The following is a 26,274-nucleotide window of genomic DNA, read 5'->3' on the forward strand; positions in this document are numbered from 1 at the left end:
TAATCCGCCGCCCACGGGCTCGCGGACCTCTCGCTCCTCACGGCGCTCCATCCAAGCTTCGGGTGGTGAGAGTGATCCGTCTAACCAGATGGTAGCTCTCACACTCGCTGACACCGGAGATCAGATGTCCTCCGCGGCATCGGAGGGTGGGCTTTCACTGTCCGACGAAGATCCGGACCCGCTCGCCCCCTCCGGGCAGGTGAGCGCTGTCAAATCGGATCCTGAAGCGGACATGTTAGCCGTGCTTTCCCGGGCTGCTTCGGCCGTGGGGTTGGAGATGGTTTATCCCCCAGCTCCGCGGCCGGACCGACTAGATGGGTGCTACGTAGAGGACCAGAAGGCGAAGCCTTCGAAGCCTCTCGTCCCCTTCTTCCCGGAAGTGCACAGTAGGCTCACGCAGTCCTGGAGGGCACCTTTCTCTGCCCGTGCTGCGAGTGCCTCCGCCCTCACCGCCCTTGACGGCGGAGCTGCCAGGGGGTATGAGGCGATCCCGTCAGTGGAGCGCGCTATCGCGGTCAATCTTTGTCCGCGCGGCGCCTCTACGTGGCGGGGTTTGCCCCGCCTCCCGTCCAAAGCCTGTAGGTTGTCTGCCTCCCTCGGAGCCAGAGCTTATAAGGCTGCGGGCCAGGCTGCTTCTGCTTTGCACGCGATGGCCACCTACCAGCGCTACCAAGCGCAGGCGCTGGCCGAGCTGCACGAGGGCGGGTCCAACCCAAGCTTATTACATGAGCTGCGCACCGCGACCGACTATGCTCTTCGGACTACTAAGTCCGCCGCGTGTGCGCTGGGGAGGACGATGTCCACACTTGTGGTTCAGGAACGCCACCTCTGGCTAAACCTGGCCGATATGCGCGACGTTGACAAAGTTCGCTTTCTTGACTCGCCCATATCCCAGGCTGGCCTGTTCGGCGACACCGTCGGTGAATTCACCCAGGAATTCAAGGCGGTGAAAGAGCAGTCGGATGCGATGGGCAATGTCATCTATCGGCGTGGCCGTAAGCCCGCTCCGCCCGCCGAGCCATCCACCTCCGCTGTTCCTCGCCGAGGGCGCCCGCCAACGAGTGCTGCCCCGCCCCCGCCTGCGCCTCCGGCCAAGCGGGCGCGGCGTTCACCTCGAAAGCAGGCAGCCCCTCCTGCCCAGGGCGCCGTTAAGTCCGGTAAACGGACCGCGAAGCGTCCCTGAGACAGGCCATCCGGAGAAGAGGAAACTTGCTCTTTCCCCGCTGGAGGGCGGGGCCCCGATAACAACGGTACTTTTCAGTGCCACCAAAACATCAGTAAAAGAGCACTTTTTCCCTTCCCCGGATGTGACTGCACGAGTTCTGCCAGTCCGGGACGCGCTGCCTTCCGGCTCGCAGACTCTACGTGCTTCGCCAGTGGCTCACGAGCGCTGGGGGGACGGTCTCCCTTTCCTCAGCCCTCCAGCCCCCTCTCCGGAGTCAGGGTGCGGAGCCAGAGCGAATCGCTCTCCTCCAGCTCTTCCGCGGGACCCTCGTGCTTCCCGGATCAGCACACCCACTCCGCGCTGCCCCACCGCTGGTACGTCAGCGATTGTAGCGATGACTCCATTAGCGAGGGCTCTGCCTGCCTGGTTAGCGCGGGCCAGCCCCTCGCGGTGGCTCATACGCACAATCAGACTCGGTTACGCGATTCAGTTCGCGAAACGGCCCCCCAAGTTTACGGGCGTGTATTTCTCCAGGGTCAACCCCCTGTCCGCCCCTGTCTTGCGAGAGGAGATTGCTGCCCTCCTGGCGAAGGGTGCAATCGAGCCGGTTCCTCCAGCCGAGATGGAGAGTGGGTTTTACAGCCCATACTTCATCGTACCCAAAAAGAGCGGTGGGTCACGGCCAATCCTAGATCTGCGCGTTTTGAACCGCTGTCTGCACAAGCTGCCGTTCAGAATGCTCACGCAGAGGCGCATTCTCCAATGCGTTCGTCCTCGGGATTGGTTTGCAGCCATAGACCTGAAGGACGCGTATTTCCATGTCTCCATTCTTCCATGCCACCGCCAATTTCTGCGGTTTGCGTTCGAGGGTCGAGCGTGGCAGTACAAGGTCCTCCCCTTCGGGCTCTCTCTGTCTCCGCGGGTCTTCACCAAACTCGCGGAGGGTGCCCTAGCGCCCCTTCGGCTCGCGGGCATTCGCATACTCAATTATCTCGACGACTGGCTGATTTTAGCCCACTCGCGGGAGCAATTGATTATGCACAGGGACAAGGTGCTTCGGCATCTCCGCCTACTGGGGCTTCAGGTCAACCGAGAAAAGAGCAAACTCGCCCCCGTGCAGAGGATTTCTTTTCTCGGGATGGAGCTGGACTCGATCACCATGGTAGCGCACCTCTCCGAGGAACGCGCTCGCCTGTTGCTGAACTGTCTGAGGGAGCTCGACAGCAAACTAGTGGTCCCACTGAAGTTCTTTCAGAGGCTCCTGGGGCATATGGCATCCGCAGCCGCCGTCACGCCGCTCGGGTTGCTCCATATGAGACCACTTCAGCACTGGCTTCACGATCGGGTCCCCAGACGCGCATGGCACGCGGGCACACACCGGGTCTCGGTTACTGCGCTGTGTCGCCGCGCCCTCAGCCCTTGGAACGACCCCTCGTTCCTACAGGCCGGTGTGCCTCTAGGACAGGCGTCCAGCCATGTTGTTGTTTCAACAGACGCTTCCAACACGGGTTGGGGGGCCGTGTGTCGCGGGCATGCGGCTGCGGGCCTCTGGAAGGGTGCCCAGCTGCATTGGCATATCAATCGCCTAGAGCTGTTGGCAGTGTTCCTCGCTCTCCACCGCTTTTTACCGGTGCTGGAGCGGCAACACGTGCTGGTCAGGACGGACAGTATGGCGGCGGCGGCGTATATCAACCGCATGGGGGGTATGCGCTCTCGCCGCATGTCTCAGCTCGCCCGCCGTCTGCTCCTCTGGAGTCACCCGCGGCTGAAATCGCTGCGCGCCATTCACGTCCCAGGCACGCTCAATCGTGCAGCCGATGCGCTCTCACGACAGCTGTTACGCCCTGGAGAATGGAGACTCCACCCCGAGTCTGTTCAGCTGATATGGGCGCGATTCGGGGAGGCCCAGATCGATCTGTTTGCTTCCCCCGAGAACGCTCACTGCCAGTTGTTTTTTTCCCTGACCGAGGGCTCTCTCGGCACGGATGCACTGGCCCACAGCTGGCCTCGGGGCATGCGCAAGTATGCGTTTCCCCCAGTGAGCCTGCTCGCGCAGTTTCTGTGCAAGGTCAGGGAGGACGAGGAACAGGTTCTGCTAGTTGCGCCCCTTTGGCCCAACCGAACCTGGATATCAGAGCTCTCACTCCTCGCGACGGCCCTCCCCTGGCGGATCCCTTTGAGAGAGGACCTACTCTCTCAGGGACAGGGCACCATCTGGCACCCTCGCCCCAATCTTTGGAACCTCCACGTGTGGTCCCTAGACGCGAGGAAGACTTAGGTAACCTACCGACTGCGGTGGTTAATGCCATCACTCAGGCTAGAGCCCCCTCCACGAGGCGCGCCTACGCCCTGAAGTGGAGTCTATTCACTGAATGGTGCGTCTCTCGCAGAGAAGACCCCCGAAATTGCCAGATTAGTGTTGTGCTCTCTTTCCTTCAAGAGAAGTTGGACAGCAGGCTGTCGCCCTCCACTCTCAAGGTTTACGTGGCCGCCATCTCCGCTTATCATAGCGCGGTAGCTGGCGGCACCGTGGGAAAGCATAACCTGGTCATCCAGTTCCTTAGGGGTGCTAGGCGAATTAATCCATCTCGCCCCCCTCTCATGCCCTCTTGGGATCTCGCCCTCGTTCTCACGAGTCTGCGATCCGATCCCTTTGAGCCACTCGAATCAGTATCTCTAAGATTTCTGTCCCTGAAGACAGCTCTGCTGGTTGCGTTGGCCTCCATCAAGAGGGTCGGGGACCTGGAGGCATTTTCGGTCAGTGACTCGTGCCTGGAATTCGGGCCGGATTACTCTCACGTCATCCTGAGACCCCGCCCCGGTTATGTGCCCAAGGTTCCTACCACCCCCTTTAGAGATCAGGTAGTGAACCTGCAAGCGCTGCCCCCGGAGGAGGCAGACCCAGCCCTTTCTTTAATTTGTCCAGTTCGCGCTCTGCGCATTTATGTGGACCGTACTCAGAATTTTAGATCATCTGAGCAGCTCTTTGTCTGTTATGGCGGTCGGCAGCAGGGAAGTGCCGTATCAAAACAAAGATTATCCCACTGGATTGTGGATGCCATTTCACTCGCTTATTCGAGTCGAGGTCAGCCGTGTCCCCCGGGAGTTCGTGCACACTCCACTCGGAGCGTTGCATCCTCTTGGGCGCGTGCACGCGGCGCCTCTCTAACAGACATCTGTAGAGCTGCGGGCTGGGCGACACCCAACACATTTGCAAGGTTTTACAATCTGCGAGTGGAGCCGGTTTCCTCAAGGGTATTAGGTAACCCTTTGGTGATTGAGGAGACAACTCGGTAGGGTGTTGAAACACGCTTGCGGCGCCATTCTCCCTAACACGGAGGTACGTGCGCCTTTTTTATCTGTCAGTAAAGTTCCCCGTCAGGTGAGCCCTGCAGATTCCTCCGTGGCCCCCAGCACTGACTCAGCGGAGGAGTCACTTGCTGGCCCACTACGTTGTAGGTCTGCCCGCTGGTCAGCCCGCGTTTTGGGTATAGGTGCCTGCTATGCGTGATCCCCACTAGGCGATCCCATATGCTTATTCCGCCACGGTTAAGTCCCCCCCCTGGGTGGACCCGTGTCTTCCCTCTCCGCTAACCACTCTTTTGCTATGCGTACTCCCCCTTTTTAGGGCTAGTCCATAGGTAAATTCTGCCATCTATCCCCCCCTTGGGTAACGGATGGCCTCCGCAGCGTCCTCCCTATCGGGATTGCACGCTTCCCAACGTACTGTCGTATTTCCTAGAATTATCTAGATGCTCACGACTTCCCAAAAAATATATCTAAATCCGTAAAACTTCTGTTGAAGTAGGATAAATTAGGGCCAGGGACACGTTGGAGGACCGCGCCCCCCATGATGTGGGTGCGTCACGCTTGCTTGACTATCTCCTCATCGGGGGTGTTGGTAAGGTGCAGTCATTATGGCGCTTTCCATATTCTCCCATTCATGGCACTGAAGTTCCCCAACCGAAGGGGAACGTTCGAGGTTACAGAAGTAACCCTTCGTTCCCCGAGGAGGGGAACGGAAGTGCCATATTCCGTCGCCATAATGACTGTCCCTTAGCTGTTTGAAAGTCTCTTCAGCTTAAAAGGATGGCGTCTGCTGGCTTCAGGTGTGCTTATATGCTGAGATAATTGCAGATGTCGCACACCTGCGCAAGCTTACGCTGCCAATTAATTTCATTCATTGGCCCGTTCAATACTCTCCAGATAAGCGGCTTCTGATCCGAATCCTCCCATTCATGGCACTTCCGTTCCCCTCCTCGGGGAACGAAGGGTTACTTCTGTAACCTCGAACGTTTTTGAACACACTTCATTATTGTTGTTCATTTATTCGTTTGCTGGAAATTAGAACTGAATTTAGAAATAGTTTTGAAACGAATATTTGCGCTTAACAAACGCAATTAATTATTTATAGGCTAACTGATGTCTGTGCGTAAAGGTTTCCCTATCCAAGAGCGAAAGTGAAAGTGGATCCATTATTTCTCATTCTCACGCAGTAGATGCTCTGTTTAACAGTTTTCTGTTAACTGTTTGCTTGTGAAATGCTCATTTTTTCCACTTAGACTTACTTTGTGTCCTGTAAATAGCGAATGCGCTCTTGGCGCGACGCAGCTGACTCTTAAAGGGAATGGGAGATGAGACTGATTGGTTTATTCTCAAAACACACCTATAACTCATTAAGAAAATAAACTCAACCCTTTTAGACCAGATTTTCCCATCCGTAAATTAGCAAAAACGCATCCTTACACGCCCTGAAAGCGTTTGCGCCCTGCGCATGAACCGTCAAAATAGAGCCCAATGTGTTTCTTCAGATATCTTTTTTATACTTTAATGCTTCAGAGCGTCTGGTATTACCCGTATTTGCCTGTGTGAACATCGCTATTTGGAATTTACTGGTAAAGTCCTTCTGGTATTTTTTCGGATATTTACTGGTATCACAGTGTGAAAGGGGCTATTGTTGATAATCCTAAATCAATGGACATTTTTGATTACCGATTAAGCATGGACATTTAAACGATAACTTATCCTTGCACTAACACATGTCCATGACTTGTCACATGTCACACATTACATAATCAAGTGTGTGCAGTTTACATTGCCTTTGGAGTCACTCTCTGGACATTGCATATTGGGCTATCGGTATCAATTCATCCCTATCCAAATGTTTTTAAGTTTCATCTTTTTCCTCTTAAACACACAAAAATGATATTGGAAAATGTTAGAAATCACTAATAATTGACTGAAACTATACAATAGATGTCAACAGTTACCGGTTTCCAACATTTTTCCGAATATCTTCTTTTGTGTTCAACAAAAGAAAATAAACCGGTTTGGGAGAAGTGAAGGTTGAGTAAATGTTGTCCCTTTAATACCTTTAACCACATTATATAATATATTTTTCAAATGCGTTAGCTTCCCCTAACCCTAGTCTAATAATACTCCAATGAGAATTTGTTGGCAGCGTAGTTGCAATGTAACTTACAGTCAACAAAAAAGACCATTAAACTGAAGTCTCACCCAAATCCTTTACTCACCCGTCATGGTATTTCCACCCTTGTACGGCAGATTTTTAATGGCTCGCAGGACATCGGGTCGTCTGAAATGTGTGTTTAGACTGAACTCTGTCCTGGTGTCCGAGCTGTACTGAACCACAGCCACTCTGGTCTTATCCTCTTCAATGTCGAAGGCTCCGGCCATGGCCCCAATGAAACTCCGGATAAATCTAAAGTTTTCTCTTCCCACACTCCAAGAGCCGTCCACCAGAAAAACCAGATCCGCAACGGCACTCACTGAACACTCTGCATAGCGAATAAATGAAGAGGCATAAGAGAAAGACTAATAATAACATGAGAGCATAATATCTCCTGCAGTCTTATTGTTTTGACACAATAATGAGAAATGAATGTTGTTTAAAGGCACACTCCAACTTTTTTTTGGAAATGTTGAAGGAAATTTTGGCTGTTTGTTTCAGTCATTAATAACTGAGTTTGTGTAGTTAGAAAATGAACAAAATCATTAATAAAATGCTTTCTGTAAAGGAGCACTACTGATTTTTTGGAAATAGTTTTATTTTACAGTTGAGTTTTATAATTTTTTATATCCTTTCATCCAATCTTCGAGTCTAGTGGAAGCACTTTTAGCTTAGCTTAGCATAAATCATTGAATCGGATTAGACCATTAGCATCTCGCTCAAAATGACCAAACAGTTTAGATAATTTTCCTATTTAAAGCTTGACTCTTCTGTAGTTACATCATGTACTAAGACTGATGGAAAATGAAAAGTTGCTTTTTATAGGCGGAAACAATATACTCTCATTCTGGCGTAATAATCAAGACTTTGTTTCCGTACCATGACTGCAGCAGGAACAATGATAATATGCAACACCTGAAAATAGTCCCTAGCTTGCTAATTAGCCAAAAATGCTTTCTGTGAAGGAGTGCTCCAGATTTTTTGGAAATAGTTTTATTTTACAGTTGAGCTTTACCATTTTTAAATCCATTCAGCCAATCTCCGGGTCTAGTGGAAGCACCTTTAGCTTAGCTTAGCATAAATCATTAAATCAGATTAAACCATTAGCATCTCTCTCAAAAATGACCAGAGTTTCAACAATTTTCCTCTTTAAAGCTTGACTGTTCTGTAGTTACATCATGTACTAAGACTGATGGAAAATGAAAAGCTGCTATTTTTCAGTTAAATATGGCTAGGAACTATATACTCTCATTCTGGCGTGATAATCAGCAAACTTTGTTGCTGTACCATGGCTACAGCAAGATCAATCACACAACAATCATGCAACACCTAAAAAATAGTCCCCAGTTTGATCACTTACAATGTTCAGTGTTGGGCAGTAGCATCGCTACACGTAGTGACGCTACTAGCTTAACTACATTTCTCAGTAGTATGGCGGTAGCGTTGCTACTTTTCAAATCAAATAGCTATTCAGAAGTGAAGCTATTTTATTAGTCAAATAGTAGCGTCCACACAAGCTACATTTACCGATCGCGGATCAATAAGTGACCGGCCGGTGATAAGAGGCCGGTGTCTAGCCGATGAAGTAAATCCATATGATGGCGAGAATGACGATATCTTCTTCCTGTTTTATGGTGTTTGACAACATTTTGGTGCGTTACTGCCACCTCTGGTAAAACTTGCTTGATGGAAAGATGTCTAGGGAGTGGAGTTATTTCTGATTCCTCAGAAATGTGTGTGTGTGTGTGTGTGTGTGTGTGTGTGTGTGTGTGTGTGTGTGTGTGTGTGTATATGTATATATATATATATATATATATATATATATATATATATATATATATATATATATATATACACATATATATATATATATGTGTGTGTGTGTGTGTGTGTTTATAAATACACACATATATATATATATATATATATATATATATATATATATATATATATATATTCACACACACAATATATAATTCTTATTCCAAAATATTTCCCCTTACTATAAATTGCTATAATATTTTAAAATGTATATCACCTGGTTTCATTGGATTTTTTGTTTTAGCTGTTATACAGTATACTATAATGTGTTTCTGTTTAGTACCCCTGCTGAAAAATCCAGCTTAAACCAGCCTAGGCTGGTAGGCTGGTTTTAGCTGGTCTACCAGGCTGGTTTTAGATTGGTTTTGGCCACTTCCAGGCTGATTTCCAGCCATTTCCAGCCTGGTCTTAGCTGGTCAGTCAAGAAAATTACCAGTAAAATCCAGCTAAAACCAGCTTGACCAGCCTGGTTTAAGCTGGATATAGCTGGTTTTGGCTGGACTCCCAGCTTGGCTAGGCTGGTCAAGCTGGTTTTAGTTGGTCCTCTCCCAGCCTGACCAGCTAAGACCAGGCTGGAAATGGCTGGAAACCAGCCTGGAAATGGCCAAAACCCCTCTAAAACCAGCCTGGTTGACCAGCTAAAACCAGCCAACCAGCCTAGGCTGGTTTAAGCTAGATTTTTCAGCAGGGAGCGTATTATTTACAGTAAATAACTGAACTATTCTGCCTCATATGTTTCATTGACAGTTTTATTGATCACTAAGATATGATGGACTTGGATTTAAGTTGCTTCGATTTTAAAATGAAAATTGTAAAAATAGCTTAGATGTAGCTAAGCTACTTTTGCCGTGTAACTTTTTGCTTAGTCTGCTACATTTCCCAGAGGGTAGCTTTTAGTGTAGTTAGGCTACATTTTAAGTGAAGTAGCAAATAGCTTAGCTCACTACATTTTTCAAGTAGCTTGCCCAACACTGCCAATGTGGTCACCTGCAAAAAGTGTACAGAGCTGTGTGACATCATTGCTCTGCTGCAGCCATGGTACAGCAACAAAGTTCCTTGATTTTTACGCTAGAATTAGAATATAGTTCTTAGCCATATTAGCCTAGAAAATAGTATTTATTTTAATTTTTATTTATTTTATTTTTCATTTTTATTTACTTTATTTTTGTCTTAGTTCATGATGTAACAACAAAAGTGTCAAGATGTAAATAAGAAAATTATCAAAACTCTTTGGTTGTTTTTTGAGCAAGATGCTAACGGTCCGATTCAATGATATATGCTAAGCTAAGCTAAAAGTGCTCCTGTCAAACTCTGAAAATGGCTGAATGGATTTAAAAATGATGAATCTGTTTACCTCTAAGGAAGTTGTAAAATGAGCCTATTTTCAAAAAGTGAAGTCTTCCTTTAAGGAAAGCATTTTATTTAGTTTATTCTTCAAGAACACTTAATTATTAATGACTCTTAAAAAACGTCCAAGTTTTCTCCAACATTTCCAAAGTAACAAGAAAAAGCAGCCTTGCAAAGCAATGGAAATTTTTTAATAAACCTTTTTTGTGCCTTTGGATATGATTAACTTTACTGTGAAATGTACGTCTTGAGAACCGGTTTTCTGGAATTTCAATGGGATTTATTTTGGCTCCGATACTCGATTTGGACTCGCAAGAAAAAGAGCGAAGGAGTGTAACTGGGTCAGGACCGTAATCCTTTCCAGTGATTTAAAAAGAGATGTCGGGTGTGTGAGAGTCAATGAATGAGGCTAGAGGAGACCTCAGTCCTCCTCTGCAGTTTAACAGCCACTTCTAACAGAACAAAGCTAAATGTTTTATGAGCTCTGATTCTATTTTAATGCTTTTAATTAAAGGCAATTTAGCATTCCCAACCACAACCTTAAGCAATCATTCTTTGCAAGTAGTAACAAGTTTTTTTTTTTTAAGTCTACGCTGGTAAGACAAAATGGAAAAAAAAAGATCTAATAGCAGTGCTTACAGAATTTAATTTAATAGGTGACATGCGACAAGATGATGAGGAGATATTTGATTGAATATACTTACTGACAGCCTCTGACTGTGGCCTCCTTGGTCCACTTGTGTTGCTGGATTGAACTGTTATAGCAAAGGAGGTTAGCAGACGTTTATTTTTAGAAATAAAACCATTTAGATGTAGATCTCAAACTCATTTTGAATGCTTTTAAGTGCCCCTATTATGGATTTTTAAAAATGACCTGTTATGTAGTATGAAACACAGCTCTAAGTGAGTTTAAAATCGTAAAGCACACAAAACTTGCAAAAATTAAGAGGCGATTCAGAATCATTTCAACAAAATACTGTATAAAACCCGCTCCCTTAAACACTGTAAAAGTTTCAAGCGAATCAGATTGCATCACGTAATGAACATGCTGGGCTACTGTAAGGGTAAAATGTTTTGTTTTTACTGCCTAAAGTCAAAAGTTGTTAGTGTCTAAAATGGCTTTCCCAGCTGACACAGAAAGCACTGTGCTATGAAACTTATCCATCTCAATGGCCTAAGCCATTGGTCACAAACTCGATTCCTGGAGGGCCAAGAGTCTGCAGTTTTGCTCCGACCCAAATCAAACACATCTAATCCAACTGAGCACCTTGATTAGTTGGATCAGCTTTGTTTGATTAGGGTTGGAGCAAAACTGTACAGAGCTGCGGCCATCCAGGAATTGAGTTTAAGATCTATGGCCTAAGCTGTGTCAACCAGGGATGCGTTTCCGAAACAATGACAAAACCCGAAGCTGAACTTCCACAGTATGATGGATCGTTTGTGAAATTAACTATGTAGTGATGAGTGTTTCTCAAAACTGTATTGCTCTGTCACAGATCTATTGTTTGAACCACGTTAGTTTTAATGTAAAACGTCCTTAATGATATAAACGATGCGGTGTAGCAACTTTTTTGCAGAAAATTTGCATTTAATTATTTTTAATTTTATGCTTTGTACAAATTATATTGTTTGCATACATTTGTTGAAACAACAGATTTGGGAAAAAAAAAAATCGCTGAACAATAATTGTAACGTTTGTATTGCGACCTTAGTAAGCTGATGATGGTTTTCGGAAAAGCATCCCAGAGCGCCTCTGACATGCTAGCCAGCATAAAACAATCAAAGTTCAAAATAGTTGAAGCTGATGTCAAGAAATGTGTCGATTTCAATGCTGAATGTTTGTTGCTATCATTACTTGGAGTTATGATGGTACACTACTGTACTGCGGTGCTTAATACGTTCCTATAACACATATAGAGTCACAATGGGTGTACGCATCCAAACACAGTTTTTTTTTTTTAACAGGATGTTCAGGCAAGCAATGGACAACACAGGGGAAAACAGATGTATGCAAGTAAATCTAGAGTCATGGTCATAAACAAGCGGAAGGTCAATAGGCAGGCAGCATACAGGAATAAACAATAAAACAGAGCAAGGGTCTAACACAAGACAAGGCAAGAAAAACACGTTGTAATGTTAACTGGACAAATAAACAAGACTCAGCCCTGATGTGTGTGTGTGCGCTGTATAAATAGTCCATGTAATCAGTCTTTGACAATCCTCCAGTAGCTTGTATGCAGTCAGTCAGGATCAGGAACCAGTGTGAGTGTGTGTGGTGCATGACTGGAGCTTGTAGTCCATAATGGCGGTTTTGTAGTCTGTTAGCGATCTGCTATAGATATATACATTACATTCACGTAGTAACACTGTCTTGACTAGTGCGGTTGAATGACACTTGTGCTGGGAGCACTGTACAAATATGGCGGCGCTATTGACAAATGCTCAGGGTCCGTATGCAATATCTAGTATATATATATATATATATATATATATATATATATATATATATATATATATATATATATATATATATATATATATATATATATAGTGTGTGTGTTAGTGTGTGTGTGTGTATGTATATATATATAGTGTGTGTGTTAGTGTGTATGTATATATATATATATATATATATATATATATATATATATATATATATATATGGCAATCTGCAACCGCTAAATCGCTGATAATCATTACATATAGCATGTCTGCTAGTTTTAACACTTATAAGCCATAATGGTCATCGGACTAATCACTGCAGATTAATGTCAAGCAAAGAAGGGTTTGGAAAAATAAATCGCTAAACAACTAAATTAAGAGTTTAGCATATTAGCCTGTTAGCATATTAGCCTGTTGCTGGAGACTCGAAAAACCAAACTATGGCCTTTTATAATACAAAATAGGGGCACTTTAAGAAAGTTTCAATGATGTTTTCCCATGCAAATGTTTCAAAGAGTATGCTATGGTTCAAATTAAAAAAGACTTCCTCATTATTTCTTGCGCTTAATTGATTCTAAACTTCGTTTATTTTGTTAAACATACGACAAGATATTCTAAAGAATATTGGAAACCTTTAACATCCAAAAAAATCAATGGAGATCGGTGGATGTGTTTTCCAGCATTCTTCAGTGTATGCTAACTGTGTTCTACAGAAGGAAGAAACTGAAGTACGTTTGGATCAAGTGTAGGATGAATAAACGATGACAGAACTTTCATTTTTGGATAAACTGTCCCTTTAACAAGCACAAGCGGTATGTAAGTGCACTTACTTGTGATTTGTCCAAGGATAGGGATACTTTCTTCAGCACCATCATATGAATTGATTGACACTGAATAGTCTACATCTGGAGTTAGATCTGTAATTGATGTGCTTGTGGACGAGGCAGGAAGACTCAATTCTTTAGAATCATCTGGAACAGATATTGATATCAAGTGTGAAGAAAAGTCACCGCAATCTGATGTAAAGTCATGCAGATGTTGTAGCCCAGGGGGCACCAATCTTTTTCCTGGAGGTCCGGTGCCCTAGAGGGTTTAGCTCCGACTTGCCTCAACACACCTGCCTGGGTGTTTCAAATACACCTAGTAAGACCTTGATTAGCTTGTTCAGCTGTGTACGATTAGGGTTGGAGCTAAAATTTTGCAGTACAACGTACCTCCTGGAACAAGTTTGGTGATCCCTGTTGTAGCCTATGGCGTTACACACCTGTATCTGACGTGACCTGTATTCTGTAGCCCTGTATCTGAGACGAGGGCTTCCTCCATGACATTTGCACTGTGTTTTCATTCAGGATTTTAAATTTTAAGTCTGACGGAGGCTCCACTGCAAACAAGAGGTGAACAGAGTTAAGATCATACCTGTGAAACTGACGTATCTGAATTATTAAGAATATTCCATAAAGGCGAATCATGATTTTTGTTTAACAACCCCAACGACAAACACTTCAGGACTGAAGCTGTGTTGTTTATTGTTGGGCAAGACGGACAAAAACCCAGAGAGGAGGGTGACAAAACACAACAAAAGAGGGTGACGGAAGCCATTTTGGATCAAATGGCTTTTTCTTGAGTTGCATAACCTGGATTCTCACGGTCTGCAGCTCAAGCGGAGAAGAGCTAAACATATTTCAAGACCCAGTACAAACGAAACGTCACGGTCAATCCGTGTGCAGACAACCATCCAATACATGCTGTGTGCAATCAATACAAGGCATGCCCGTTCACTGGAAACAGAACTCTGGCGACAAAAACAATAAACCCCGAGATATTGATTATACAATGGAATCAAGTTGGCAAAAGATGACTCTGACAGGATCATAAAAGACATATATGTTATATATACGCTTTGTATCTGTATGTGAGTGTATGTATATATATATATATATATATATATATATATATATATATATATATATATAATTGCTGCACGATACTGGAAAAATATGCAATGAGTGTTGCGATAACAATATTTCTTACAATATTTCTTGTGTTAAGTGTTATTTTTGAATTTTTAAAAAATTTAAATCATGTATTTATTTAACAATATTAAAATAAACAAGGTAAAATATATTATTCAGATCTAATTCAGACTAAAAAAACTGATGAGGTGCAAACGTTTACTCTTTAAAACACTATGAGTGAGTGAAAACCGCAGATATTCTCTGATTGGCTGTTGTCATTTTTCTGCCAGAAGTGTTTATTTTCAGCTTTGGATTCATCTTTGAGCTGCTCCAGCCAATAGCAGAACAGCAACTACTCAGGAGGCGGGGATAAAGATAGAACGGCCCCTTCTGATTGTTCAAATTTAAATAAACAACCAATGCATAAAATAAATGAAATTATCCAGCCTGATCTCACGAGAAAACGTAAGTATTTTACGTTTTGCCAGTTTAGTGGCTAATTCGTATAAATTTGTACGTGTTTAGTCATACAAAAATGTACGATTTTAAAAAGGAGGCGTGGCACCTAACCCCACCCTTAAACCCAACCGTCATTGGGGGATGAGCAAATCGTACTAAATTGTACGAATTAGATCGTACGAATTTATATGAATTAGCCACTAAATCAAAAAGTTACGAATTACAGTGAGATTGCGTTGAATTATCTCATACTATTATCGCAATAGTGATACTTTTACAATATATTGTGCAGCACTAATATATATATATCCATATATATATATATATATATATATATATATATATATATATATATATATATATATATATATATATATATATATATATATATATATATATATATATATATATATATATATATATTCCCAACGAAGCTTAACCACTTTTACTTCAGGCACGCATCCATTGCAAATCTCATAAAAAGAATACACAACTTGTCGTGACAGACTTTTGTGTAGTTCCTTTTTCACAGAGAAGACGTATGTGACAAGACAGCGCTCCTTTTTTCAGAGTTATGAAGGAAAATACAGTACAATAATACAAAAAAAATCAACCTATCCACATTCATCTGGTTGTCAAAGTGTCATGCATATGTACATGAGAAAGTTGCTGAGTGAACAACTTACAGTTTCTCCATGTACACACAAGACAACACATAAAGGAGACCAAAAATGTGATTTTAAAATGATATTCTGTCATAGACATTATTACTGACATGCGATCTACATCACACCGGTACGGCGCAATCTCAACATCCATGTTACATGCATGCGTGAATGCTGATGTTTGATGTAAATCCACTGTATATGTAATGTCTAATGCGAGAAAAAGCATAGGACAGAATGCAAGCAAGAGTAGATATTAAACATGCTTCAGTTTAGAGAATATGAGGGTGATAATACTACAGTGCTATATGGTACATTTAAAAATAAAGGTGCTTCGATGGTAACTTTGAGCTTTAATATCGATTTCTGTATATATATATATATATATACCAGAATATGATTTTAAGTACACCTCAAAATAATAATAGTATTTATAACGATAAATAATAATGATATAAACACCAATACTAAAAATTATATTGAAACCACTAATAATAGTATTAATATTAGCATTATTATTAATGATAAATATAAATACATATATTTAATAAATTTAATATACATTATTAATAACAAATTTAAATATTATTCACAACAATAACAATAGTATTAATATATTATAATATCATTTACAATGATGATACTAATACAAATAATATAAGTACTAATATTAATAACACTACTAATAATTATAATAATAATTATATTACAGTATATTGTACAATAACTATTACAACTACAATTATACTACAATTATAATTATTATATTAATAAAAGACTGCTACTAATAATAACAACAATAATTAGTATAAGACTATTATTATTATTAAAAATGCATTATTAATATTTATAATAATAATTATTATTATTATTATATTAATACATAAATTATAAAAAATAAAAATAACTTGTTTCAAATTACAAATATTTAGTCATACAATGTATTTAAAAAACATATTGTTATTTTTTTTAGTTTCCATTCCTTTCAAGCAACACCAGAGACTTTATTTTAATACATTTCATTAATTTTGCTTCTAAAACATTTAGATATTTGTTCTGAAAACAACACTAAAGTAGAAAAAGAAATATTTTTGCAGTGAAGAAAGGCTATGGTGCACCTTTATTTTTACAAGAGTAAGCAGATAATGTTGAATTATAGTGCTATATAAAGGGATAGTTCACACACAAATAAAAATGCACTCATTGTACTTACTCTCAATTTTTGTTGAACACAAAAGAAGATATTTTGAGGAATGTTGAAACTTGGTAGCCTTTTACATCCAGGGAAATTAAAATACTATGGATGTCAATGGCTGTTTTTTTTCCAGCATTCTTCAGTATATTTAAATTTGTGTTCAACAGAAGAAAGAAACTAGAGAACAAATAAATGACATAATTTAAAGAGACGGTTCACCACAAAATAAAAATTATGTCATCATTTACTCACCCCCTTTAAACATTTGTAAGTTTCTTTCTTCTGTCGAACACAAAAGAGGATACTTTGAAGAAATATGTTGGATACCTGAATACATTGACTTCCTTCTATGGAAGTCAATGGTTACAGGTATCCAACATTCTTCAAAATATCTTTTTTTCATGTTCAATAGAAGAAAGAATCTCACTTGAAGTAAATAGTGAGCAAATTTTTTTTTTTTTTTTGGAGGGTGAACTGTCCCTTTAATTCTACTTCACAGTGTCTTTTAGAGATCATCTAAAAGCGCATATTTTTTCCCACTAAAAACTGAACATTTTTCCATGCACTACTGTTTTAATTCTACCCAACAGCCAGCGGTATAATGAGGATGTGGCAGCGTGGCACATGCACAGAAAAAAAAAACAGGAAAGTTCTGGATGGAAAGAAGTGTGGCAGAATGAGCAGCAGAATATCATTTTAAAATGAACGATGGCGGGAAACACAGCAGGCAAACGACAAATAACAACACGACCTGCTGGAGAAAGAATGCTCACCAACCTGACGCATCAAACTCAAAATGGTCTGCGTCCCAACAGGCCTCCGACCTGCGAGTCTTCAGCCAATCACAGATGAGGCATCACGCGAAGGCGTCGTACGCGCGCAAACAACCTACCATTGAGCGCTAGCAGCGGAAGTGCTGCCAAGTCCACAGTTATCCCGCGGGTTGTTTTTTTAATTCCACAGGTTGACCCCATTCACCCCTCCTCATGTCTGACACAAACATATCCTCCATCCTTAAAAGCCTCAACCCCCTGCTCTCTATTACAATATATCAAGTTTCGGAATTGGGCTAGTTGGAATGGCATTTCCGCTAGTTTTGAGTTTTGTTGTGAAAACCTGGCAACCCTGGGCAAACTCACTATTTAGAGTTTTCAAAGAATGCCATTCCAACTAGCCCAACCTCCTACTCTCCATTGCTGTCACAGTCAGTCAAGTTAGAGATTGGATGAGTTGGAATAGTAGTTCCGCTAGTTTTGACTTTTGTGAAAACCTGGCAACCCTGGGCTCAGAGAACTGCTTCATAATGCACTAAGACAATGCACGGTTGACTGCTGAGAACATAATAAAGTGGCAAAAACGTCCGCTCATAAGGAGTTTAGCTCATCAGAACAGTTATAACCTTAAAAAACTTCAAGCTAGTCAGGTATTTTTACATTGATGTAAAGTTTGCACATTTGTGCAATAAAAGAGTAAAGCATAACGTTAAAAGTCTAAAAGATTAATTATTATTATATACTGTTATGATCAAAACACAACCGAGCTAAAATTGGTTATAAATTCTCACATTCAGACTTTCGCATTCAATAATTGAGGTAAAGTTGGTTTTATATTCACACAATCGAATTTTAGTGCTCAAAAAAATAGTAAATCAGAATTTAAAAAAGCTAATACAGACTACATATCATGACATGCGGTTATGATCACAACGCAACTGAGGTAAAGTTGGTTATAAATTCACACATTCAGAGTTTCGCATTCAATAAATGAGGTAAAGTTGGTTTTATATTCGCATATTCGCAACTTTTGCGATCAATAAAATAGTAAAGCAGAATTTAAAAAGGCTAATACAAATAAATTATCATGGCGTACTGTTATGATCACAAGATAAAGACTTTCGCAGTCAATAATTAAGGTGAAGTTGCTTATAAATTTGCACATTTAGACTTTCGTATTTAATAATCGAGGTGAAGTTGGTTTTATATTTGGACATTCGCAACTTTTGCAATAAATGAAATAGTAAAGCAGAATTTAAAAAGGGTAATGTCAGATTCATTATCATGATGTACTGACTGAGGCAAAGTTGTTTATAAATTCGCACATTCAGACTTTCGCATTCAATAATTGAGGTAAAGTTGGTTTTATTTTTGCACATTCAGACTTTCGCGTTTAATAAATAAGTAAGCAGAATTTAAAAAGGCTAAGACAGATAAATTATCATGACGTGCTCTTATGATTACAGCACAATTTAGGTAAAGTTGTTTATAAATTCGCACAATTTAGACTTTCGCATTTAATATTTGAGGTATAGTTGGTTTTAAATTCGCACATTCAGACTTTTGCATTTAATAATTGAGGTGAAGTTGGTTATAAATTTGCACATTTGGACTTTCGTATTCAATAATCGAGGTAAAGTTGGTTTTATCTTCGCACATTCGCTACGTTTGCGATAAATAAAATAGTAAAGCTGAATTTAAAAAGGGTAACGTCAGATTCATTATCATGATGTACTGACTGAGGCAAAGTTGGTTATAAATTCGCACATTCAAACTTTCGCATTCAATAATTGTGGTAAAGTTGGTTTTATTTTTGCACATTCAGACTTTCGCGTTTAATAAATAAGTAAGCAGAATTTAAAAAGGCTAAGACAGATAAATTATCATGACGTGCTGTTATGATTACAGCACAATTTAGGTAAAGTTGGTTATTAACTCGCTCATTCAGACTTTCACATTCAATAATTGAGGTAAAGTTGCTTTTAAATTCGCACAATCAGACTTTCGCATTTAGTAATTGTGGTAAAGTAGGTTTTATATTCGCATATTCAGACTTTCGCATTCAATAATTGAGGTAAAGTTGTTTATAAATTCGCACATTCAGACTTTCGCATTCAATAATTGAGGTAAAGTTGGTTTTATTTTTGCACATTCAGACTTTCGCGTTTAATAAAAAAGTGAGCAGAATTTAAAAAGGCTAAAACAGATAAATTATCATGACGTGCTGTTAAGATTACAGCACAATTTAGGTAAAGTTAGTTATAAACTCGCACATTCAGACTTTCACATTCAATAATTGAGGTAAAGTTGTTTTATATTTCTACATTCGAAACTTTTGCGTTTAATAACAGATTTTAAAAAGGATAAAACAGATCAATTAACATGACGTACTGTTATAATCACAATGAAAAGTTGGTTTTATATTATATATATATATTATTATATAAAAGTGAAAGTTGGAATGTGCGAATATAAAACCAACTTGATGCCAATTGAGATAAAGTTGGTATTATATTTACACATACGTTTTTTCATGTTCGATTAAATAGCAAAGTCAACTTTAAAAAGACTAACACAGATTAATTATCATGACGTGCTGTTATAATCACATCGTATATTACATTTAAAACTGTAACTGTGTTTAAAAACAGCTGATAAACATGCTTATCTCTATGGAAGGTTGTGACGTCATAATTTCACGTCAACCATCTGCAAATAAGCTGTTTCAGTCAGAACATTTAAATCGTAAAAGTATAGTTAATTTAAAAATATAATCACAAATAAAAATATCTCATTCGAAAGCATTAGGTGAGTGATATGTGCAATTTCAACTGTAGTCACTAAAACACAACCCCTATAATAGTTTTATTTAATATTTACCACGCGACTTTGAGTGTGCATTAGCTAATAGCTAACATTAGCACTATTTAATTGACTGTGAACAATGTTGTACTCTAACAGTCGTTAGCTGCTAATGTGATTTCGCCATTTGAAAGTTTGCAAAGAATCCTTTTGTGTATTTATTATGAATAATTTATTATTATACGGGTGAAAGTTAGAATGCGAATAAAAAAACAACTTCACCCCAATCATTTTTTGCTGGCCAACGTCCGTGCCAGAGCGCTCGGAAAAGAGTCTCCCGGAGAAGCCGAACAGATGCCAAAGTAATTCCACAACATGTGCTGACATTAAACATTACTGCATATTAACTTTCCATATGGATTGCAACTCAGCGTTTCGATGCAGGAAACCTAAAAGGCTCTTTGTCTTTGTGCTGTCTGAGGACTAATTCAGCCCTCTCCTGTTACATCTTTCCATTCTGTTACAGCACGGAGGGAGGACACCAAAAAAAAAAGAGTTTCCATTTGGTTTTCCAATTGAATCAGACTCCATCCTGGAGTTCTCACATCACTCACATCATTTTCACCCGAGGCAGCTGACGCTCGGCTAAACTGATGTGTGTGGTGACTTTAATTACATATCCGTCTTGAGCTAAAGCAACTTCAAGTCATGTGGTGGACTTGTACGTTTAAAACTCGTATTTGTTTTACTGCTGTAAAAGATGTGGTACAGCATCCAGCAGATTCAATATTCTGAGTTGATTGTACTTGAATATTTAAATCAGTGTTGCCAGGTATGTGGTTTTTCAGCACACTTTTGAAAATGCATCTCAATATCAGAGACGATTTTAGTGTTATGTATAAAAAAATCAAAATACATGTACAGTTAAAGTCTGAATTATTAGCCCCACTCCTCCCCACTCCCCCGTTTATTTTTCCCCCAATTTCTCTTTAACGGAGAGAAGATTTTTTTCAACACATTTCTAAACATAATAGCTTTAATAACTCATCTCTAATAACTGATTTATTTTATCTTTGCCATGATGACAGTAAATAATATTTGACTAGATATTTTTCAAGACACTTCTATACAGTTTAAAGTGACATTTAAAGACTTAACTAGGTTAATTAAGTAAACTAGGCAGGTTAGGGTAATTAGGCAAGTTATTCTATAACGATGGTTTGTTCTGTAGACTATCGAAAAAAATATTGACCTTAAAACATTGTTTAAAAAATTTTAAAACAGCTTTTATTCTTGCCGAAATAAAACAATTAAGACTTTCTCCAGAAGAAAAAATATTAGCAGACATACAGTAAAAATGTCCTTGCTCTGTTCAACATCATTTGGGAAATATTGAAAAAAATAAAAATAATAATAAAGTGGGGCTAAAATATATATCATAATTATAATAAAAATATGTCATAATTATTAGCCCCCCTTTTATTAATTTTTTAATTAAATTATTATTATTATTATTATTATTATTTTTATTTATTATTAAATAATAGAATTTTACCAGAAATTTAAATTTAAGAAAATTTCTGTAATTTAATATTCATTATTTTATGGTATATTTCTGTAATTTAACACCCCAGCTGCCAGAAATAAACAATAAAATTACATTGTTGTTTTTTTTACAACTTATATATATAGTTTAGATACATATTTTTAACATTATTTATTAGACAGCTTATTATATTAGACAGCTAAAATCGTCCAAATGAATGAATGAATGAATGAATGAATGAATGAATGAATGAATGAATGAATGAATCTAAAATGTAGTTCTTTTCAAATGAGTTTTTAAGATGATTTGATTTTAGGGTGAAAATTGTTCTCCGACCTGGCAACCCTGACCCAGCTTACAGGGTCCAAATTAAAGAGACAGTACACCCAAACTATCATCATTGACTCTCTATTTACATCAGGCATGTCCAAACTCGGTCCTGGAGGGTCGGTGTCCTGCAAAGTTTAGTTCCAACCCCAACCAGTCACACCTGGGCTAGCTAATCAAGCTCCTCTACTAGGCTTTCTAGAAACATCCGTGCAGGTGTGTTGAGGCAAGTTGGAGTTAAAATTTGCAAGACACCGGCCTTCCAGGAGCGAGTTTGGACACCCCTAATTTACATGATTTAAACCTTTGTGAGTTTCATTCTTCTGTTAAACACAAAAGAAGATATTTAGAAAAATGTTGTAAACCGATAACCACTGACTTTCAAAGTATTTGTTTTACAAAAGTCGATGGTTACAGGTTGTCTTCAAAGTAACTTACTTTGTGTTTAACAGAAGAAAAAAACTAGTGAGGTGATTTTTATTTTTGGGTGTACTGTCCCTTTAAGTAATTTCTATTTTAAAACATGGAGTATCTGAAATAAAAATGTAAAAATGGTTGACCACCATATGTGATGCTTAACTTCTATCTGAGCCAATAAATGCCCAATGTTTCCCTTCGTTCACATATGGAAAGTCTGCAGTTGGACCTTTTTTTCCTGATGTTTAATAATGATGATGTTTAACAGAAATGTTCGTTCCAGCTCTTCAAGCAATTAAGCAGCCCCATTACAGTAATTTAGTGGGCAGTAACTGACTCACGGAGGAGGTGATGACCGTCCCAGACTGCTGTTTCATAATGCGTATCTGCAGAGACAAGCCTTGCCACAAATGCAAGACTACACAGCTATTTTTCAAGCTTAAAGTGTTAAGTAGAATATGTGTGTGTGTGTGTGTGTGTGTGTGTGTGTGTGTGTGTGTGTGTGTGTGTGTGTGTGTGTTTGTGTGTGTGTGTGTGTGTGTAACAAATCTTAAATACATAGCATAAAAAGTAACATTTGTAAACAAATATAACATATTTTATGGGTATATATTTATTAAATCACATATTTCTAGCTTAGCTGAGATTATTATACAGTTGAAGTCATAATTATTAGCCCCCCTAAATTATTTTTTTCTCCAATTTCTGTTTAACGGAAAGCAGTTTTTTTTTCAACACATTTCTAAACATAATAACTCATCTCTAATAACTAATTTATTTCATATTTGCCATGATGACGGTAAATAATATTTGACCAGATATTTTTCAAGACACTTCTATACAGCTTAAAGGGACATTTAAAGGCTTAACTAGGTTAATTAGGCAGGTTATGATAATTAGGTTACTGTATATTGATGGTTTGTTCTGTAGACTACTGAAAAAATAGCTTAAAGGGGCTAATAATATTGACCTTAAAATGGTGTTTAAAAAATTAAAAACTGCTTTCATTCTAGCCGAAATAAAACAAAAAAAGAGTTTTTCCGGAAGAAAAAATATTATCAGACATACTGTGAAAATTTCCTTACTCTGTTAAACATTGTTTAGGAAATATTTAAAAAATAAAAAATAAATCAAAGGGGGGCTAATAATTCTGACTTCAACTGTGTAGTGTGCAAGTATTAAACAAAATAATTATGAAGATAATAAAACAAGTGTGGTTTCATAACTGAACAGTTCATTCAATTTTAAGTTTGTGTCTAGTGTCTGAGTATGAACAAGACATATTTCATTAGTTTAAATTAAAATAACATATATTCATCAATAAAATGTAGTGAACTTTACCTTGAGCCTCTACTGAACTGAGAACTAGAGTCAAGAGCGCAGCAGCGGCCAAAGACAACCTGATCTTCATGTTTACACACACACAGTCAGCAGCTCATTACTTAATCTACAAAGACAGAAAAAAAATATAAATACCTCACCAGCACTTCTGTAATCATCGCACATTATTTTAACTTAAGCGAAAGTTCACCCAAAAATTAATATTTGAGTGTATATTCTTTGAGTTTTTTTTTCTGTAAACCACAAAAGAAGATAATTAGAAAAATGTTGGAAGCCTGTAACCATTGACTTATTTTTCCTACTTTGGTAGTCGATGGTTATAAGTTTTCATCTTCAAAATATATTCCTTTGTGTTCAACAGAAGAAGAAAAAACTTATGAAAGATGAAATTACTAGAGGAACATTTTAATAACTGTCCCTTTAAGATCATCATGCTAATCGCAATAATAGCTTGTGCTTAATATTGTCATTCTGTAGTCTAAACGTGTTTAAATCATTGTAAGCAATTAATATGAATTATTGTGTAGAATTTACACTGAAATCTGCATTGTAGCTCTCGAGCGCCACCACGTGGATGTAAACAAAAGTGGAGCGACAACGCAAAATCATTAATCTGATAAATATGCTATGGGACGTACATTGATAAATATATCAGTTTGGTTTATGGTAAACATTAAAACATAAAAAATGTTTTTTAAATACCAAAAATGGCAACAAAAGACTAAATAAGCATGCGTTAATTAATGAAATTATAAAAATCCTATAAATATATAATATCCTAAACAACGACTTTTCAGACGCTAAAAACATCTCCAATAACCATTATTTAACCTCAAAACATTTTCACCCACGAGCCGAATTATTTATTATAAACCCAAACAGCAACTCATTAAAAAAAGCTGATCCTGAAGTAAAGAAATGTCAGCCCGACCTGTAAAACTGCGCGGGTCTCAGAGATGTAAAGCCGATGTCCTGCAGTCAGACTCGCTGCTCCAGCACTGAGGGAAAGCCTAGGAGAGAATGGGAGGTTTCTCAGCACAACCTGACACTAAATAGGGGGTTGTTCCCAACTTTTACTCCCTGACGAAATTCCTCAAGAATGGAGCCCCCTCTTTTACATCAGAGATACGAGCTCTGCTCTGGAGGAGGAATGTGCTGAAATCCACCTCAGCGGGATGCAGATGTGCTGCTGCCTCTTTTTTCCCTCTGAGGTAAATTACGTCTGTGATTCTCCGAAGGAAAAGTGAGTCAGAAGTAACACCACAAAGCATTTGGAAGATATAATTGATGTCATTTTTGATAATTTAGCATGCTCTTCGATTCAGTGGCGGTTCTAGTTTAAATGGCACCCTGGGCAAACCACCCCATATCCACCAAACCCCCCACCGAAAAAAAAAACTAGAACCATATAGAAACTATGTGCACTGCAAAAAAATGCTTTTCTTACTTAGATTTTTTTGTCTTGTTTCTAGTCCAAATATCTAAAAACCCTTAAATCAAGAAACATTTTCTAAATAAGCAAAACATACTGTCTTGTTTTAAGATATAATATGCCCAAATTAAGTGAGTTTTTCCTTAAAACAAGCTAAATAATCTGCCAATGGGGTAAGCAAAATAATCTTATATCAAAAGGAAAAACAAGATTAATTTGCTTACCCCATTGGCAGATTATTTTGCTTGTTTCAAGGTAAAACTCCCTCAATATTGGGATATTATTTCTGAAAACAAGACCATATGTTTTGCTTGCCTTGAAAATATTTCTTGATATAAGAATTTTTAGATATTTGGACTAGAAACAAGACAAAAAAATCTATGCAAGAAAAGCATTTTTTGCAGTGTGGTTGTCTATTTATTACTCCCATTGGAACACATGTAATTGTCTCAAACAAACAATTCAGACAGCATACAAACGAACTGAAATGTTTCCCTTCCTTTTGTGCTGCAGTAATACAGCCCATTAAAGTAACCCCGGGGGGTTTATAGACAATGGCCACGCCCCATTACCCAAAAACATACATTATAATTATTTAGTATGAATAAATCTGATTATTATTATTATTATTATATAAGGCGAGGCAGTGGCGCAGTAGGCTGTCGCTTCACAGCAAGAAGGTTGCTGGGTTGCTGATTCGAACCTCGGCTCAGTTGGCGTTTCTGTGTGGAGTTTGCATGTTCTCCCTGCCTTCATGAGGGTTTCCTCCGGGTGCTCCGGTTTCCCCCACAGTCCAAAGACATGTGGTACAGGTAAATTGGGTAGGCTAAATTGTCCGTAGTGTATGAGTGTGTGTGTGAATGTGTGTGTGTGTATGTTTCCCAGAGATGGGTTGCGGCTGGAAGGGCATCCGCTGCGTAAAAACTTGCTGGTTAAGTTGGCAGTTCATTCCACTGTGGCGACCCCGGATTAATAAATGGACTAAACAGACAAGAAAATGAATATATATATATATATATATATATATATATATATATATATATATATATATATATATATATATTTTTTTTTTTATTTTTTTTTTTATTATTATATGGTGGTAAACCTTTTTTTTCCA

The 26,274-nt window shown here is 39.4% G+C and overlaps 1 protein-coding gene across 15 annotated transcripts in view; it reads right to left on the reverse strand.

Annotated features, from left to right (window-relative positions):
• col12a1a (collagen, type XII, alpha 1a) overlaps window positions 1–24,750 on the reverse strand; it is a 188,018-nt gene extending 163,268 nt beyond the window's left edge. For 6 of the 15 annotated variants that reach the window (XM_087291078.1, XM_087291077.1, XM_087291080.1 and 3 more), the window contains exons 1-6: window positions 24,657–24,750; window positions 23,726–23,831; window positions 13,510–13,626; window positions 13,076–13,216; window positions 10,508–10,558; window positions 6,700–6,963 (exon numbers count right to left, since the gene is read on the reverse strand). In XM_087291078.1, the coding sequence (XP_087147204.1) occupies window positions 6,700–6,963; window positions 10,508–10,558; window positions 13,076–13,216; window positions 13,510–13,626; window positions 23,726–23,795 (643 nt within the window). In that variant the 5' untranslated portion in view covers window positions 23,796–23,831; window positions 24,657–24,750. Of the gene's footprint in view, window positions 1–6,699; window positions 6,964–10,507; window positions 10,559–13,075; window positions 13,217–13,509; window positions 13,627–17,296; window positions 17,388–23,725; window positions 23,832–24,656 lie in introns of those variants that run through there. The other 9 variants (XM_087291086.1, XM_087291085.1, XM_087291087.1 and 6 more) reach the window with 2 other exon arrangements.
• Window positions 24,751–26,274: the final 1,524 nt, after the last annotated feature.

This window comes from Danio rerio, chromosome 17, assembly GCF_052040795.2.
Source record: "Danio rerio strain M-AB ecotype USA chromosome 17, GRCz13ab, whole genome shotgun sequence".
NCBI lineage: Eukaryota > Metazoa > Chordata > Actinopteri > Cypriniformes > Danionidae > Danio > Danio rerio.